Source organism: Dermacentor albipictus, chromosome 2 (genome assembly GCF_038994185.2).
Source record: "Dermacentor albipictus isolate Rhodes 1998 colony chromosome 2, USDA_Dalb.pri_finalv2, whole genome shotgun sequence".
In the NCBI taxonomy this organism is placed as follows: Eukaryota; Metazoa; Arthropoda; class Arachnida; order Ixodida; family Ixodidae; genus Dermacentor; species Dermacentor albipictus.
The window spans coordinates 166409974-166426450 of NC_091822.1; the positions used below are offsets into that span (position 1 = coordinate 166409974).

General features: G+C 41.8%; 1 protein-coding gene and 1 long non-coding RNA gene across 5 annotated transcripts in view; one reads left to right on the top strand and one right to left on the bottom strand.

Moving 5' to 3' along the window:
* The window catches only part of LOC139056278 (uncharacterized), a 68662-nt gene that overhangs the window by 22196 nt on the left and 29989 nt on the right, over positions 1 to 16477 (top strand). The window contains exons 3-4 of one of the 4 annotated variants that reach the window (XR_011512247.1): positions 1386 to 1462; positions 5257 to 5394. This is a non-coding gene — a long non-coding RNA (uncharacterized lncRNA). Of the gene's footprint in view, positions 1 to 1385; positions 1463 to 5256; positions 5395 to 11023; positions 11045 to 16477 lie in introns of all 4 variants that reach the window. The other 3 variants (XR_011512249.1, XR_011512246.1, XR_011512248.1) reach the window with 3 other exon arrangements.
* LOC139056277 (uncharacterized) overlaps positions 1 to 16477 on the bottom strand; it is a 235278-nt gene that overhangs the window by 16436 nt on the left and 202365 nt on the right. The window contains exons 92-110 of the mRNA XM_070534376.1: positions 15858 to 15938; positions 15231 to 15413; positions 14718 to 14792; positions 13813 to 13995; positions 13265 to 13339; positions 12246 to 12428; positions 11221 to 11295; positions 9811 to 9993; positions 8472 to 8543; positions 8049 to 8231; positions 7407 to 7478; positions 6332 to 6538; positions 5237 to 5356; positions 4816 to 4920; positions 3634 to 3762; positions 3000 to 3122; positions 2318 to 2401; positions 1771 to 1890; positions 557 to 664 (exon numbers count right to left, since the gene is read on the bottom strand). Coding sequence (XP_070390477.1) covers positions 557 to 664; positions 1771 to 1890; positions 2318 to 2401; positions 3000 to 3122; positions 3634 to 3762; positions 4816 to 4920; positions 5237 to 5356; positions 6332 to 6538; positions 7407 to 7478; positions 8049 to 8231; positions 8472 to 8543; positions 9811 to 9993; positions 11221 to 11295; positions 12246 to 12428; positions 13265 to 13339; positions 13813 to 13995; positions 14718 to 14792; positions 15231 to 15413; positions 15858 to 15938 — 2361 coding nt within the window. The remainder of the gene's footprint in view (positions 1 to 556; positions 665 to 1770; positions 1891 to 2317; positions 2402 to 2999; positions 3123 to 3633; positions 3763 to 4815; positions 4921 to 5236; positions 5357 to 6331; positions 6539 to 7406; positions 7479 to 8048; positions 8232 to 8471; positions 8544 to 9810; positions 9994 to 11220; positions 11296 to 12245; positions 12429 to 13264; positions 13340 to 13812; positions 13996 to 14717; positions 14793 to 15230; positions 15414 to 15857; positions 15939 to 16477) is intronic.

The following is a 16477-nucleotide window of genomic DNA, read 5'->3' on the forward strand; positions in this document are numbered from 1 at the left end:
GTGTGCCCGACTGTAGATATCCCGCACCTAACTCAGTGCATGTGAAAGTGCGATATAGACTCATGTCTCTCTCTCTCACTCCCCACCCCCCTCGCAACGCGTAGGGTAGCAAACTGGATTCAGTTTGGTTAACCTCCCCGCCTTTCCTTTCTCCCTTTTCTCTCTTACAAGATTTGGATATTATCCATTTACAGTGACTGAATGAAAAATAAAGGAATTCTTTGTTGAAATGGAAGGCTTATTTAAGCACCATTCACCGCATTGACACAATCAGCATTTGAGAAACAAAATGCCACAAGAAGAAGCAACCGCATATGTGGATGAGTGCTGTCCCATTTATGCAATAAACGATGAGCCTTCACTGAAACAAAAGAACTTTTTATGTGCCACATTTGAAATTTAGTGCAATTGAGAATCTCAGCAAACCTTAGACTAACCATGAAATGGCCTATACATCTAAGGCCAAATTTGGCGACCTTTTACAGTTTGGCAGTTTTGAAGGGATGCAATCAAAACAGTTGCTGTTGTGATGTAACTGTTTTGTTGGCCAGCTTACCTATGCAAAAGTCGTATTTCCTTTGGAAAGTTGGTGGGCAGCCACAGTAGCCACTGTCCATGCAAAGCAGGTTTCCAGGGCAGTGGAACTCATGGGGGCATCCAACCACTGTGTAAAATAAAAGGGCAGACAATTGTTAAATGGTTCATCACACCTCTGTTCACTATTCTCATTTATGTATGCTAAGCAGAAATGGCTCTTCCCAAAACCATTTTCAAAATTAAATTAAACTATGGGGTTTTACATGCCAAAACCACGATCTGATTATGAGGCTCGCCGTTGTGAGGGACTCAGGAAATTTGGACCACCCGGGGTTCTTTAACGTGCACCTAAATCTAAGTACACGGGTGTTCTCGCATTCCTCCCCCATTGAAACACAGCCGCCGTGGCCAGGATTCGATCCCGCAATCTCGTGCTCACCAGCTCAACACCATGGCCACTGAGCAACCACGGCAGGTAAACTATTTTCAGTGACAAGCCCACCTTTTTGGTGATGCCAAAATTTAGAAGAAAAAAATATATTGCCACATGCAACAGTGGTCACGATGAATGTGAGGGCACGAGGGGGTTTCACGGCATTAAAGCTATTAATACAGCCAGTTACATGAAGACAAAACTCAGACAAAGTTCGTATGAGGAATACACCAGAGGAACTAAGAAAAGATTTTAAAAACAACTACTCTGTCCCATTGAGGAAGTTGCTAGCCCAGCATTAAACATACAGATGCTCCTGTAAAATCCGATGTTTCATGGTTATATTGCGCTCAGTTTTGCAAACTGAGCGCGTGTTCACCAACTAGCCCCCTTCATTGCTTTACCTATGTTTCAGAAGAACGAGGATTCCAGTCATGTGCACATTGGAGACCACAGTACGGGTGCTATGCTACTGCAGCGGTATGCTGATAGGTACGTCAATAATTCATCATTCAAGCAACAGGCTTTAGCGCAGATGGACCGTTTCTATGCATGAGGTTGTGATATCTTTTGTGACGCAAGGTACCACATGTAGTCACGTTGAGCACTATCTTGCCCCGTCTCCTTATATACTATGTTTTGTCCTTGTTGCATTGAAGAGTCACAATTTGAAGCAGATTCAAGAAAGTTATGACACACATGAAAATTATAAGGATAGTTACTGAAACAAAGGAATAAACTTTGCATAAATTACCTAATTATATGACCAAAAAAAAGTAACGCCATAGACAGAACCTTACATTTAAAGCAGTAGTTGCGTGGGTTTCCACTGTATCCTGCAGGGCATTCACAGGTAGGTTTGTGGTTGACCACTCGGCAACGTGCGTGTTCTCCGCAGGCTCCAGGCGCCAGGCAGGGATCTGGGGATGACGGCATTCAGTGTTGACGGATTGATCAGGTTTAGCATCCCAAAGCAAAACAGAAGCTATGATCTCGAGATAGTAGCAAACTGGCTGCCTGGGGTTCGTTAATGCATAGACAAGGCTCTGTATACCAGTACTATTATGCCCCATTCCAATCAGCATGCAGCTGTGACAATTGTGCATTGAACATTTGACCTTGTTCTGAGCCTCTAAGAAACCACGATGAGACATTCAGTGCTTAGCATCAAATAAGCTTGCAAGCATTACTAGAACACATGCGGCATTACTGAAGTCCATTACAGAAAAATGCACCTGGAATGGTGCGTAACACAATGTTGGAGCGCCCCTCTTAAAGGACACGAAAAGTTATATACTCTAACTGCTAAGCCTAAACTGTGCGCTCTTCTTAAATTGGTGTACTCACCGTAACATTTCAGCATGTGAATGTCACAAGCCTTATTGTTGGGGCAGTCATTGTCATGAGTGCATTCTCCCTTGGGTGGCTCACCTGAGAGGGGCAGGAATAAACAGTAAATCAAACAAATATTTGATGATCAAATATGCACGTGCAAGTGGTACCAACACCCTCTATTGGAGGGTATCAACATTAAAATTTACCAAGAATAAAGGTTGCAGAGTTAATTTTGTGCACTGAAGCTTATTCTTTGACTGGTTCTCTTGTATGCCTTGAAGCTGTGTAGTGAGCCGATGAGGGACATGGCAGTGGAGGGCTTCAGAATAAGCTGACTATTAGGAGACGTTCAACATGCATGCAATAATGTAAGTACACAAGACGTTTTGCATTGTCACCCCATTGAAATGGGGTGACAATGCAAAATGCAATGCAATGCAATGACAATGCTTCACTGTGGCTGGGAGTTGAATGTGTTATATTTTTGCGCTCAACAGCAGAAAGCCATTGAAACTAAGCCTCCGTGGTGTGTGTGGGTTAGCACTAGTTTGATTACAATGCAAAAAGGAATCATATATCTGCGGTTGGACTAAACCACCGCTGCAATAGACAATGTTGCATTAATGTTTCTAGACATCAGCTGCTGCTCATTACGACAAGCTTGTAAACTATGCTGACACAGGCTTGCACTTACATCCAGCATGGAAGGGTTCTCCCGTAGTTCCCGGAGGGCACGTACAGTGGTAGCTGCCCACATTGTTGTAGCACTGGGCGCCATGGGCACAGGGGAAAGGATGTTGCTCACACTCGTTAATGTCTGCGGAAATAGAAAAATTGATTGATTGATTGATTGATTGGTTGATCAATCGATCAAGTTCAACATTCCAATGTAGCATAGATGCTAGGAGCGATGTTGAAGCAGAATGCTCAAGATTAATTTTGATCATTTGGCACTCTTTAATGTGCACTTCATCTAAGTACTAAATGAGCATTCTCGAATACTGCTACCAGTGAAATGCAGCTGCTTTTGCTGAAAACCAAAACTGTGACCTTGTGCTGAGCTGCCAAAATTGTATAGCCACTTAGCCGCAAAGAGGAGGAAATAACAAAAACAAAAGGAGGAAATTAAAGCACAACTTGTGGTCGCGCAAGCTTTCCGTGTCCAAACCAGACGTTAAGAAAGAGCACATTTCACAGATGCTTGCGAACTTTGCAAAAGATGAACAGCACACGTGCAATGTTTGAAGAGGTTAAAGCGTGGTACTAGAAACAACATTGATGTTTTTGTGTGGTTCCCAGCGTAGGATCTGCTAGCACTTTTGCCTTACCTCTGCAAACTCCATTAGGCAGGAGAGCAAATCCCTTGGGACAGACACAGAAGCCTGTGTAGCTGCCTTCATACACACACTCTTGGTGTTCAGGGCATGGATTGGTTGTGGAGCAGTTGACACTCGTCACTGTTAGGACAGAGAAAAGAAAACAAGCAATTAATGCTACAATGTCTCCTGTGACATTACTTCCCCTGTAACTACAAGGGCAGTGGCTAAGGTTCTGCGATGTCAGTTTCTCCTAGATCTCTGACAGACTGGCAGCAAGGATGTATGCAATGACTCGGGGCAAATTTTAATCTTACATAATGACAAAGAGTGACATACAAGTGACAGCAACGCAGTCAGGCACCAGAACAAAGTGAATACAACGTTTCTGAACCAGCCACACAATGCAAACATAGCCGAGATGGTTGATTGGTGCTTTTTTTTTTGCTCTGGCATTGATATGCAGTCGCACTATCCTGTGATATAGAAGCGCCTGCTAAAATACTTGCACTCATTATTTGAATACAATAAAATTAAGCACATTAGTATAGCATCTATTACAACTACTACCTTTACAAATGAGTTTGCCCCAGGTATGAACGAACTGTTACCTCCATGGCCCACACAAATACTCGCGTGCACACTCTGGAGGGCTACTTTGTGCCTTAGACTGTGGTATCCTGCCAGCTGTAGAGCAACTTGATTGATTAACTTACCACAATATGCCTGCAAATGTTCTTATCATTTTAACCAAGCCTTGTACAACTTTCTTGGCCTGCCTAACTTACAAATAACTTGTGTCTAAACAATATTTCAATGAGCTCTTATGTTTCTCACAGGTGTAGTAGCATCTTGTTTTCTCATTGTGCTAGTGTCGTCACCTTATTGCTTAATGCATTAATGCTATTTTTTCCTTCATTGACACACGCATGTTCAGAAAACCTCCCTTTTATATTATGAATTCACATTATCTTGAGTTTTGTATACACTATGTTTCACTTTACTTTTGCTCATTTGTAATGCACCGATCTAAATGCACAAAACTAATGAGCCAGTAAACAAAAGAAAGGCCTGGCCATGATTCTGCCTACAGCAAGAACAAACAGACAAACAAAGGAACAAAACCAGCATGCACAGCTCTTTGATGTTTGGCTACAAAAAGCAGCAGGTACTAGTATTCAACCAGCAACTTACAGATGCAGAAGTAGTTCTTCTGCCAGAAGGGTCGTGGACAGCCACATCGATCACCAAGGCACTGCAGGTTTCCAGGACACTCTTGGTAGTGGGCACAAGGCCGAGCTGTACAGGAACAATAAGCGAGGAATCATGACTGAGGACTTGGGTGCATTAAGGCACAAGCAATGCCAATGTCACATGACAGACGTGGTAGATTGTGAGCGTACCAAATGGCAGATGAACGTAAACACAATACTTAAGTTACTAGTTTACAAACAATGGGCATACGTAAAGAGGGCAGACTGAGATAGTCGGAAAAGACAAGGAATGAACTGTTTCCAGTTCATTCCTTTTACAAAAAATTTTTACATGGTGAAGAGAACACTGGATCTCCAGGAAGAAATTCAACAATGAGCATTGCTGTCTTTGTGCTACTCACCGATAGTGCACTCAACGTAGGGGTTCCCTCGAAGTCCACTTGGGCAGAAGCACTCAGGTCGGTGGTTGACACCTCGACATTCGGCTGCCCGACCGCAGACGCCAGGCTTGAGACAAGCATCTGCATCCCCAAAGAGAGCAATGGGAAAAAGTCAAATGGTATGTCAGCACCCATGCTACATAATATTTTTTAAAAAAGCAGCTTCGAAAGCAAAATATTCTGTCTGCCAGAGCACATATTCTTCACTGCACTAGTTCCCAAATTGAAGTCCAGATTATTGGATCCATGAAGACTCTCTGATTGATTGAATGATCAATTGATCATGGCTGTTTCAACATTCTGACCTTGTTGGAATGCAGCCACTGTGGCCGAGAATTGAACCTGCAGCCTTGGCCTCACGCTCCACAGCAGAAATTTATATTGACTGAGTCACTGCTGTGCATCTATGAAGTCTTTTCTAGAATTTAGGTCTTTAGATCAACCAAAACATTCCAAGGCCACCACTACCAGTCAGTTCATTGTGATTGGATGTCAGTGTCGGAGGAGGCCATGTGCCTGATGTTCAGTAAAGCTATGTTAACTGGAGCTCACATGTGTTAAAACAATTACAGTTGCTAAGTCGAAATTCTTCCATGGCACATAACCGCAAGCGCCATGTATGTCCCTCTCCTTATCTCTAAATTTTTCCTCAGTGAACTCGGAATATTTCAAAACCTTAATTGACCAGGAAAGGCTTCTTGCCACCAATGGCTTGCCTCAGAATGGCTGCCATGCCTCAAATGCACCGATTACTAAAGTTGAACCTCGATATAGTGAACATGGATATCGCAAACTACCAGCTACACCGAAGTTAAATCAAAAATGTTTCTCACCGATATCAGCATGTAGCAAACATATGCTCGTAACAAAGATCGGATACAACGAAGCTAATTTCATATTGGATGTGACTTCCATTAAAATGAGATTCGACTGTACTACTTAAACAAAAACCCTCTGCCCGCAGATCAAACGCACGCAAATACTTTTCACAATGCAGTAGCCTGCCTTTGAGCACAAATCACGCACACCATGGTGGAGTGGGAGTGTGACACTCACCGTAACACTGCTCTGTAAGAGTGTTGCATGCTTCGTTGTCCTTGCAGTCAGTGTCGCGTGTACAGCCTTGGATGCGCTGACGGCAACGTCCGTGATAGGGGTCGCCCACCAGGTTGCTAGGACAGCTGCACTTGTAGCTGCCAGGCAGGTTTGTGCACGTTGCACCGTGTGCGCATGGGCCACGGCCATGCAGACACTCGTTGATGTCTAGAAAAGGTCGAGAGAGATTTCAGAGCAGGCAACAAAGTGTACACGTTAAACAAACTCGAGAGGCAAACACGGAGTCAATCCGAAGGTTGTTAGGTTACCTCTTTGGAACTATTCGAACAAGACGGACATTCGCAGGAAGATAGAGACATGAAGTGGTCAACAGCAGCCGAATAAGGGATGTCTCAGGCTGGAGCCAATCTTTCGACAATAGGACTTTACTTTTTTGAAGAAATGTAAGTTTGGTGTTAAACCTTTATCTATTCAGATACAAAAAATATAGAAAACACTAAAGAAACTAAGATAAAGCACTTTGTCTATATCTTTATACTTTCCTTGTGTTTTATGTGTACGAATAGGCTAAAATTGTCCATGTTGTTGCTCTGATGAAGAAGTCTCCTTGTTGAAATGCTGCCTTTATTCTTAGCATGACTGCCTAATTTAAGCACCTTGTCACTTCTAGAAACATTAAAATGTTTATCTTGTACCAATAGACAACTTAGATGAAGAGCAACAAGTGACTGCGGTGTATTTTGTATATCTGCGTTGCCAAGGTCCGCAAATGCTTCCTACCATGTCATTTATCGGGAAATAATAATGAAAATATGTCATGTAATGTAAAATAACAATATACATGCAACAACAGTGCTTTATAAAATATGTCAGTCTCTCTAAGTCAGCAGACTCTAAAGACCTTCAAATGACTGGAGCACATTGCACTCAAGATGTAAACAAACTTGAGATCTCCTATGTATTACTGGAGGTCCCCGGAGGAATGTTCAAAGTACTATAATTATGTGCCTTCGTAAAACATTGTCAATTATTTAGTGCAGTCTTCAAATATAAGCGTGTCATTGAATGAACTCACCTTTGCACTTTGAGTTGACACACACATATCCAGTTCCACAGTGATGGTCATCGATGCATTCAGGAAGGGGAACTGCCAAGACAATGCACACACAAAAAGATGTTTTGTTGAGGAAACAAATGCGCAACAGACACTGATATGAACCTCAAACAAGTGCACTGAAACAATGCAAACTCTACAGTGAGGTTCACATCGACTTAGTGTCACGGTTAGGTTGTGCTGTGCAAATTATAAACTGCTTTAGTTGCTCATGATTCAAAACAGTATTAGTCAAATCTAGTGGAGAGAAAAGGCAGGGACATTGCTATCAAAGCAGTGTTGCTCACACAGTACAACAAATTTCACAAGATTAAAGCTGGCTCTGTATCAAAACTTGTAGAATGAAGATATTCATATAACAGACAGTTCTCTACTTAGTTAGCTAACCATTAACTGCATTAACAGTATTTAATGTAATACTGATTTGGTACAAGGGTTACTCTGCAAAAGTTGCCAGGATTCGAAAAATCATTTTCAATCATGTCTTACTCAGAGACGACACTAAGCCCACAAAAGAACTCAAGAGAGACCCAACAGAGATCACAGCAGCAAGTCTTACAGAACACAGCCTTGCATTACTGTACAATCACTGCGCATACTCACTCAAACTGCAGCGTTCCTTAGAGTTCCCAGTGTAACCTGGCAAGCATTCACACGAAGCTTCGTGGTAGAGAGCTCGGCACTGGGTGTTGATGCCGCAGATGCCTCCGAGGCTGCACGGGTCTTGGCAATGTCCGTTGATGCAGGCCTTGTCGAACGGGCAGTTGTCGTGGTTACGGCAGCCATCTGGAATTTGCAAAAAGACAAGACATAAACTTTGAGTGGAAAAATAAAGAATGGAGTTTCATGCATTATGTAAACACATCGATTGATTTTGATTGATTGGTCTATTGACTGAACCACATCAAAGCTTCAAAATGTTCTCTCACTGATGCAGAGGCCATTGTCTTTTTTCGTGCGTTTACTTAAAAAATAAATTTTGGCTTGCCTAATTGCTTTTACTGTAAATAACTGTCATTCACTTACCTATGCATCTGTATGAGACACAGATTTCTCCGTATCCGCACTCTTCATCCTTCCTGCATGAGCCGTCAGAAACTGAAAAGAATGTCAGGTATGATTAATGCATAATAGCGGATGGCAAGCTCTACAGTGTGCCTTGAAAAGTTTATCCACAATAGGATACAAATTTCTTGCATGAAGATAGAATAAAACAACAGTGAACGTAATAAGAATATCTAATTATCTTTTTCAACACTAAAACAACATCGAACATAAGCACGCAAATGAGTAGCCCAGCACACATCAATATTGTTCTCAGTAGCTGTGCTATAGTCTTCTCTTAGTGAGTATTCTGTGACAAACAACAAATTGCAATTTTTCTAGCAGTACAACTGAAACAAATAACAAAAACCCAAGTTCACCATGCTATATTATTGCTCATAACTGGAAATAGTGTACTGTCTCTTCAGCTGTACCTTCTGCTCGCTTTGTAATGTTCTTTTCTGTGCTCAAAGATCAAAACGACTGCACTATTTTCAAGCAAAAAATTATGCTCACTTGGCTCTGCCAATTCGCTTCTCTCAGAGAAAACAAAGTAAAAAGTAGGAAACACATCAGACAGAGGGCCTCCCGTTATTGTTGAACCAGAAAACTGGAGGAAGAACAAAGTGAACCCATGTAATAGTGGCAAGCTTAAACATATCTGAGGTCGTGATCAGTTTAAGCCTGGCATGTACATGCTTATGAATGTAATCCACGCTGTTTTCAGCAGACAATAAATAATGCAGCACTGAACAGTACGAGTTCACAACATTTCAGTTTTGGCAAGTCCACAGGGCATAACTACTCATGGCATGAAGGCTTAGGTCTTGGAGCGGAGGCACGTGGTTTTTAGGGACGTTGGCAAAGCCAGAACACAATGAAGAGAGTATGTGGGGGTGAGCAACAACTGACAAATAGGTTCAAGCAGTGCAAAAACTACAACATACACAGATGAAAATAGATAGTCAAAAGCATTTGTGATTGTCTGTTGCATGTACGTCTATTGCTCTCTGAACTGCGTGAAGCCATGAATTCAGGTAACAGCTCAAGATGCGGATCAAGAACAATAAACCAAAGCCACCGACCCCCGTTGAACTAAGAGCTCACTGGAGGGAAAGTGGTGAACAATAAGTACTGTTTGCCTTTTCCAGGTGGCTTATCACGCAAGGAAGCCTTTCTCATTAACAGAGCGACAGTCGAGGAATTTTCAATTTACGTTGCTTCGTCGTGGCTCACAAATGCAGACCTTTAGCTTATGAAGTCAGAACATTTAGTGACTGCAGTCAGGCAGCACAGTAGATACGCTGGCACCCATTGTTACCTTTTTCACAAGCCACAACAGGGTTTCCGGTGTAGCCGTGCTCGCAGGAGCAAAGCTCTCTGTGGTTGACTGCAGCGCAGTGAGCGTCTCGGCCACAGACAGCGCTGCGCTGGCACGGGTTCTGACACTGTCCGTCAATGCAGGAAAGGTCTGGCGGGCAGTTGTTGTCTGCTCGGCAGCCCACTAAGGAATAAAATGTCCACCAAAGCTTCAGTACAGGACTTTGAGGCAATGTGCATGTTGAAAGCCAAATGCTCACATTCAGACGCTCACATGCAGAGCATGAGAGCGTGGGAGTTTTAGATCCCACATTAAAGGAAGCTTCAAAGCGTGCTTGTTCCTCTCTTCATGCAATTTTTCAACTTACTAAACATTTACAAGGGATCACAAAAGATGATAGCCATGACTGACCAGCATATTTGCATCTGAGAACGGCATATGTTCACCTACTTGTCAGCAAAATATAAGACTAAGAGTGCCCAACACAGTGTGGTTATGCTTGACCAGTACAGGCATACAATGTGTTGCATATTGTCCCCACCCTTGTCATACATTTTTGCTTGCAAGAATGAAAGAAAGGGGAAATCGTTAGAGGTAGAGATGCTGCTGCAGTTATGACAAGGTGCCAGAGGGCTTCTTTGAATATGCTAACATTAAGGCAATAATGCTTTAAACAAACAACCCTTCAATTTATATTATTAAGCTTGGTCCAGCCTAGCTATGTTGGCTTATTATAGTGCAATAGGATATGAAACAATGTGAAGACCAGGACAGGAAAGGTGCTCTTTCCTGTCCTCCATGGTCTTACTTTACATCGCTTTACATGCCATTACACTATCACACCATTATACCGTAATAAGTGTGAACCAACTAGCACAGCAACGAGTAGTGATACTTTATAGTATTGGTTTTAATGGATATGTGAAACAATATGAAGACCAGGAAAGGAAAGAGCAATCAGGACAGGAAACGCACTATTTCCTGTCCTTCATGGTCTTACTTCACATTGCTGTACATCCCATTACACTATCACACTATTATACCGTAATAAGTGTGAACCAACTAGCACAGCAACAAGTAGTGATACTTTATAGTAATGGCTTTATTGGATAGTGCCTATATTGACTGTACTGCATAAAGAACAAGTACGATCTAGTGTTCTCGCAGTTGTGCACTTGATTCTTTTTTTACTTTTATTTCAATTTATTTTCAGGACACAAGGATTTTGACGATGGTCAGTACTATTTCCATACGCTTATGCAGTTGTTACATCACTAAAACAATCCGCAAACAACTGAATCAAGGCGTTATTTTTTTGTAAGACTGATACTTGGCTAGTTGGTCAAGTTGACTTGTGCTGCTATTCGCTTATTTTGTCTAGTTGCACATTAAAGAAATGTCCACACTTACCTCTGCAATGGGAAAGCTCACAAATACGTCCGGAGTAGCAGTCATCGTCTCTTGTGCATTCAGGTGGAGGTAGGACTGTTGATGAAGAACAGATAGTTTAAGTTAACACAGGATGACCTTGAAGGAACAGTACTTGAACAAGAGAAATTAAATACTACTTCGTAGCATCTCAAGCAAAGAGTGGAGAAACGAAAAATGAAAGCGATCTGTTTGTTGAGCGCTGTTTGAATTCTGCAGTAGTAGTGAAGAGTGGAAGCATCAGTGAGAGCTACAAAGGCACGCATCAAATGCCGCTGCAAGTGGTCGTAAATAAACTATTTCTATGCTACATCTGGTTTGTAGCCCAAGAAAATATCTTGTGGGTATTACACTAAAACAAGTGCTATATAGGTTTCAGATCAGGGGCTTTAAATGCTGCAGCACCAACAATATGATTTATTCAAAATGTCAAGAAAGAAATTTCGAAAAATGAGGGCACAGATTTCCCCTCTGCCACTCAACAAGCTGCCTAACTATGGTGCTATGGCAAGATATTCTGCACATGGGCTCCGAAGCTCGTGGAAAAAATTCATGTGCTATGCACCTGGGTGTAAATTTCTCGATGCACAAAAATGTAACAGCTTTGCTAACGTTAACTCAGCACACATGCCAGATGCACATCAGGTGACGATTGCAATGATCCGAATTACACTGGAACACGGTAAGAAACAAGTTTTACATACTGTTTGGCCACAACAAATCGAAATGCAACAGCAACGTGTCACTAATTGCTGAATCTGCATTCGGCAAGATCTTTCTAGTCAAAATATCAGTCATATCAAACATTCCATCACATGTTTGTACATGTGCATGTACAGTCCACATGTAGATGTAATCTACAATCTACATTATGTGTTTACACTTATTTCTGACTCAAGAGCATGCAGCAACAGTCTTTGTTTTAGAATGTTTGTGTAAAGTTAGTATGCATCATTACGCACAACACATTTCTGCAAGGACAGGCAGGGACCATGTGGGACACTCGCCTTTCACACAGTGGTGTTTTGGATCTCCCGTGTGATCAGGAAGACAAGCGCAGACTCTGTCGTGGTTGATAGCTTTGCATACGGCGTTGATGCCACAAGCCCCGTAAACCCGGCAAGGGTCCTGGCAGACATTTCGGATACACACTTCTAGGAATGGGCAGTTCTCGTTGTTGCGGCAGCCAGCTGGAAAACGAAGGAGAAACAACGAGGCTGAGGAGTACGTAGATGACAAATTCTGTACCATGCTCACCAAGGTGAAAATCCTGCAAATGTTAATTCTATAGTATAATTTAGTCACTAGGTATTGATAAGTTCCTGAATGGTGCCAACAGGGAGCCAGATGGTTTGTATTGGATTTAAAGTCATTCCTATTGGACTCCTATACAGGCTGTCAGGCTGTATGCAGGGATGATGTGTCGAGGACATCGCTTTGACTGTGCAATAATTAGTTTTTAAAGCAACAGAAGTGGTTGTGAAGCCTTCTAAAGGCCCCGTTGACATTATATTGAGTTTAGGTTTCGTTTCAAAACAACTTCGTATAAGTTTCTGTAGAGAACTTTTTGAATTTCAGTGTACCATTGCAAGAGACAAAAAAAAAAAAACATATTAACAGACATGCTTCCCATTAGCTTTTCAGTCTTTTAGTGATCGAAACACATTGCACGGGGTTGATGTCTTCTAAACATTCAAATTGCTGCCCTCAATGCCATGTGATGCAATATCTGAAGTATTGCCTGAAATACGTGAATGTTCTAGAATATGCCTGAGTTGGTCTCAAGACTAACTGGAATAAGCGTGACCTCATTTCAGCATTGCCCAAGAATTGACTAATAATAAACCAGTTGAACCGGAACTAGAACAAAACCAGTTACAATGTTGTCACCTACACAATATGCTTTCACATTTTATGTGATAAACTTGCAATGAATAAAAGCGTACAAATTAATTACAGCTTCAAGAACAAAGAGAAATGCTACCTAGCAGCTGGCAAGATTAATAAAATAAAACATAGAGCTTACGAATGCAGTTGCCAGTGCTGCAAATGCTCCCGACAGCACAGTCATTGTCTTGGAAGCAGGGGCCTGGCTCCCGAACTGGAAAGCAAAGGAAACGAATTTTCAAAGGCTCCAAGGTGACAAAACACGATAAATAGCAAAACACATATGATGCAGGTACTGAAGAATGGTTCCAGTATTTTGTTGGTGAATTTTGAGTTAGAAGAAAGTAAAAGTGGAAACAACATTTGTGATTGCAAAGCTTTATCTTAGATCAAATAAGCGAAGCGATCTGTTAAATGTAGCGCAGTTTATGCTACTCAGAAATACTTTGACAGAGGTGCATGCTTAATTTGGACGTAGGTAGTAACATATAAATCCTTAGTATGAGTGCTAAAAGATAATTTTCGACAGCTACCGTGTTTAAAAAGCACCAGACTTTACTATCCCAGCAAAGCTCAGGTCACTACATTTTACAGTGAAGCTTTCATCAGACTTCCCAGTTAAGTGGTGGTGCTTAAACAAAGCAAAGAAGGAGTAGGAAGAAGATGATGAAATAAAAGCCGACTCACTCTCTTTGCATTCAATCTGCGGATCGCCCTGGAAGCCCGATGGACACGAGCAGAGCGCACGGTGATTGCGTGGTTGACAGTCCGCGTTGACACCGCAAATATTTGGCAGGCTACACACGTAGTGGCACTGTCCATTGACGCAGGCTTTCTCATTGGGACAGTTGTTGTCATGACGGCAGCCCTCTGCAAAAAGTGCGAGACGTTAGCATCACATGTTAGAACAGGCTGCTCAGATATGCAAAGTGCTTGCACATGTGCAACATGTTAACAGGCAACTTATTCAAGATCAGGTAAGTTGCTGCAAAGCAATACAACAGACACTCTTCAGACATTCAACAAACATTCTGCATCCCTGTGGTTTGGCTTGTTGATCAATTCAGCCTTGCTCTACAATATGCTAGCCTCTTGGTTAGCTCAGATGGTAGCAGGTAGTGACCACCCCAAAAAGGCCCTAGTCTTAGGATTGATCACCGGACAAGGATGAATATTTATTCAACTGAAAAGCTTTCTTTCTGAGAAAACCATATGGGCTTCCTGTGTAGCTTGATACTACTCTCGAGGGGATGACAAACTTCCTTTTTACAACAGATACTGTTGACTGTATGGCGGCTAGTGTCAGTTTGAAGCACGTGCCTAGAATGACTTCCACATTTTTTTATTCGTTTTTGTATTGTTCTCTACAAGCATGTCAAAAACACACTTTTCATGGATTAACATCAGTAAAAACACTTTCCTTTTTTCTTGTGTAGCAATAATGAAAATGCCATAAAGGCACTTTGTGCTGACTCATTTTACTTTACCACAATTAATGACTCACCACTTTGCCGTATTTCCCATTGCTAAAAAGTCGGCAGCAAAAAAGCTTTGTGCACACAAAGCATAACTGAAAAGAAGAATATACTTGCCTATGCAGCGGTTGTTGTCACAGATGAATCCGTGCAAGCATTCATTGTCTCTTGTACATTCAGGCTTTGGCTCGTCTGAAGATTAAAAAAATAAAAGCAATGAATGATGTAGACAGACAATTAACTCAGAAACAAAACACTCCTAATAACTGGAATCTTCAGCACGAATGTTAACCTGTTTTATTATTCTGCAGCACATGCATGACAACTGCATTAGTGCCCACCATAATGGCAGCATTACGTCACAAGAGCCAACACAAATTTTCACTATTGCAACTAAATTTCTGCCAAGACTGATTGCTCTTCTTACTTGTATTCTTATTTCTATACTGGTACTAAAGTCATGAAATCTATGTGAACTACTAGATTTACAATAGAGAACAGTACACCATCAGCTGCAAAAGTAACATACAGCATGAACATTACAAATGCGCTAAATATATGTGATATGATTAAGATGTCTAAGACATGTGCAAGGGTAATTAACCCACACCAACCAATCAGAACGCTTACCTCTGAAGCAGACCACATTGGGGTTGCCACGGTGACCAGGCAGGCAAGAACAATCGGCGTGATGGTTGATGGGGCGGCAGAGAGCATTACGGCCACATGCTCCGTAAACGCCGCATGGGTTCTGACAGATGCCATTAATGCATGCTTCGTCGGTTGTACACCTCTCGTCAGACCTGCAGCCATCTGTGAGCCACACAACATGCATAACGTTAACACATTACGTTGACAAAGAGATTTATCTGTCGCAAAAAGAATCGAATTGTGGTGTTTGACGTGCTAAAGCAACATGTGCTCTAGAAGAGATGCCACAGCAAAGTGCACTGGATTAATCTCCTGGTCATCACAATTAAATTACGCAGGTGCCAGCAATTAAGAAATGCCGTTACTAACAAGGTGTGATAAGAGAACACCTGCTCTCTAGCTCACCTCAATACGGAGGAATATATATGACATGAAACACCACCCGCTTTCTAACTTGCTGCAATATGGAGGAACATATGACCATGATCCTCCATTAAATACAAACACTTTTTCTTTTTCTTTTTTGCTTTGTGAATCTAAACTGCTTGTTGAGCATATAATCTAGCAGTTTGCCTACATAAAATCTGGCAAGGCATATGTACTTACAGATGCACTTGTGGTTCTCACACACATGGCGCAGGGCACAGTCGGTGTCCACATGGCATTCCTTTGCAGGCTCCGCTGGAACTGCAAATAGAAATAGAGAAGAAATGCTTTTTATCTAATCTAGGAATATGGCTCTACGGTTTTCCAGCATGTATTGTTGCTATGTGTCTACCTGTCACCAGTAGGGGGCACTAAAGTGCTTCTCTGATTACACAGACTGTAAAATGCTATTGCAAAACAGACCAATTGAACATGGATATAAACAATTACCTCCCATTCTGAAAGCAACAGTCAGTGGGTCATACTTTAAGAACTATGCAGGTAATGCACACTACTCACAAAGTTTTTGAAGACAAGCACCATTAAAGGAATGAGCAGGTCCACAAATAATGTTAATGGCCTTCTGAATTATGCTCTCTCAAAGATGATGTTTTGCTTCTAACTCCCATTTTTAAAGTACTCTCTAAGGAAAAATCGATTTTAAGGCAGTTTGAAATTGTTTAATAATATCTCAGCCAATGAAATATGAAGAAGCAAAACTCTGATCCAAATTTGTGCTGTGCCCTACCCTTGCTTCATACACACACTGAAATGTGCACCTAGCCTCCAAAGACTTCAGG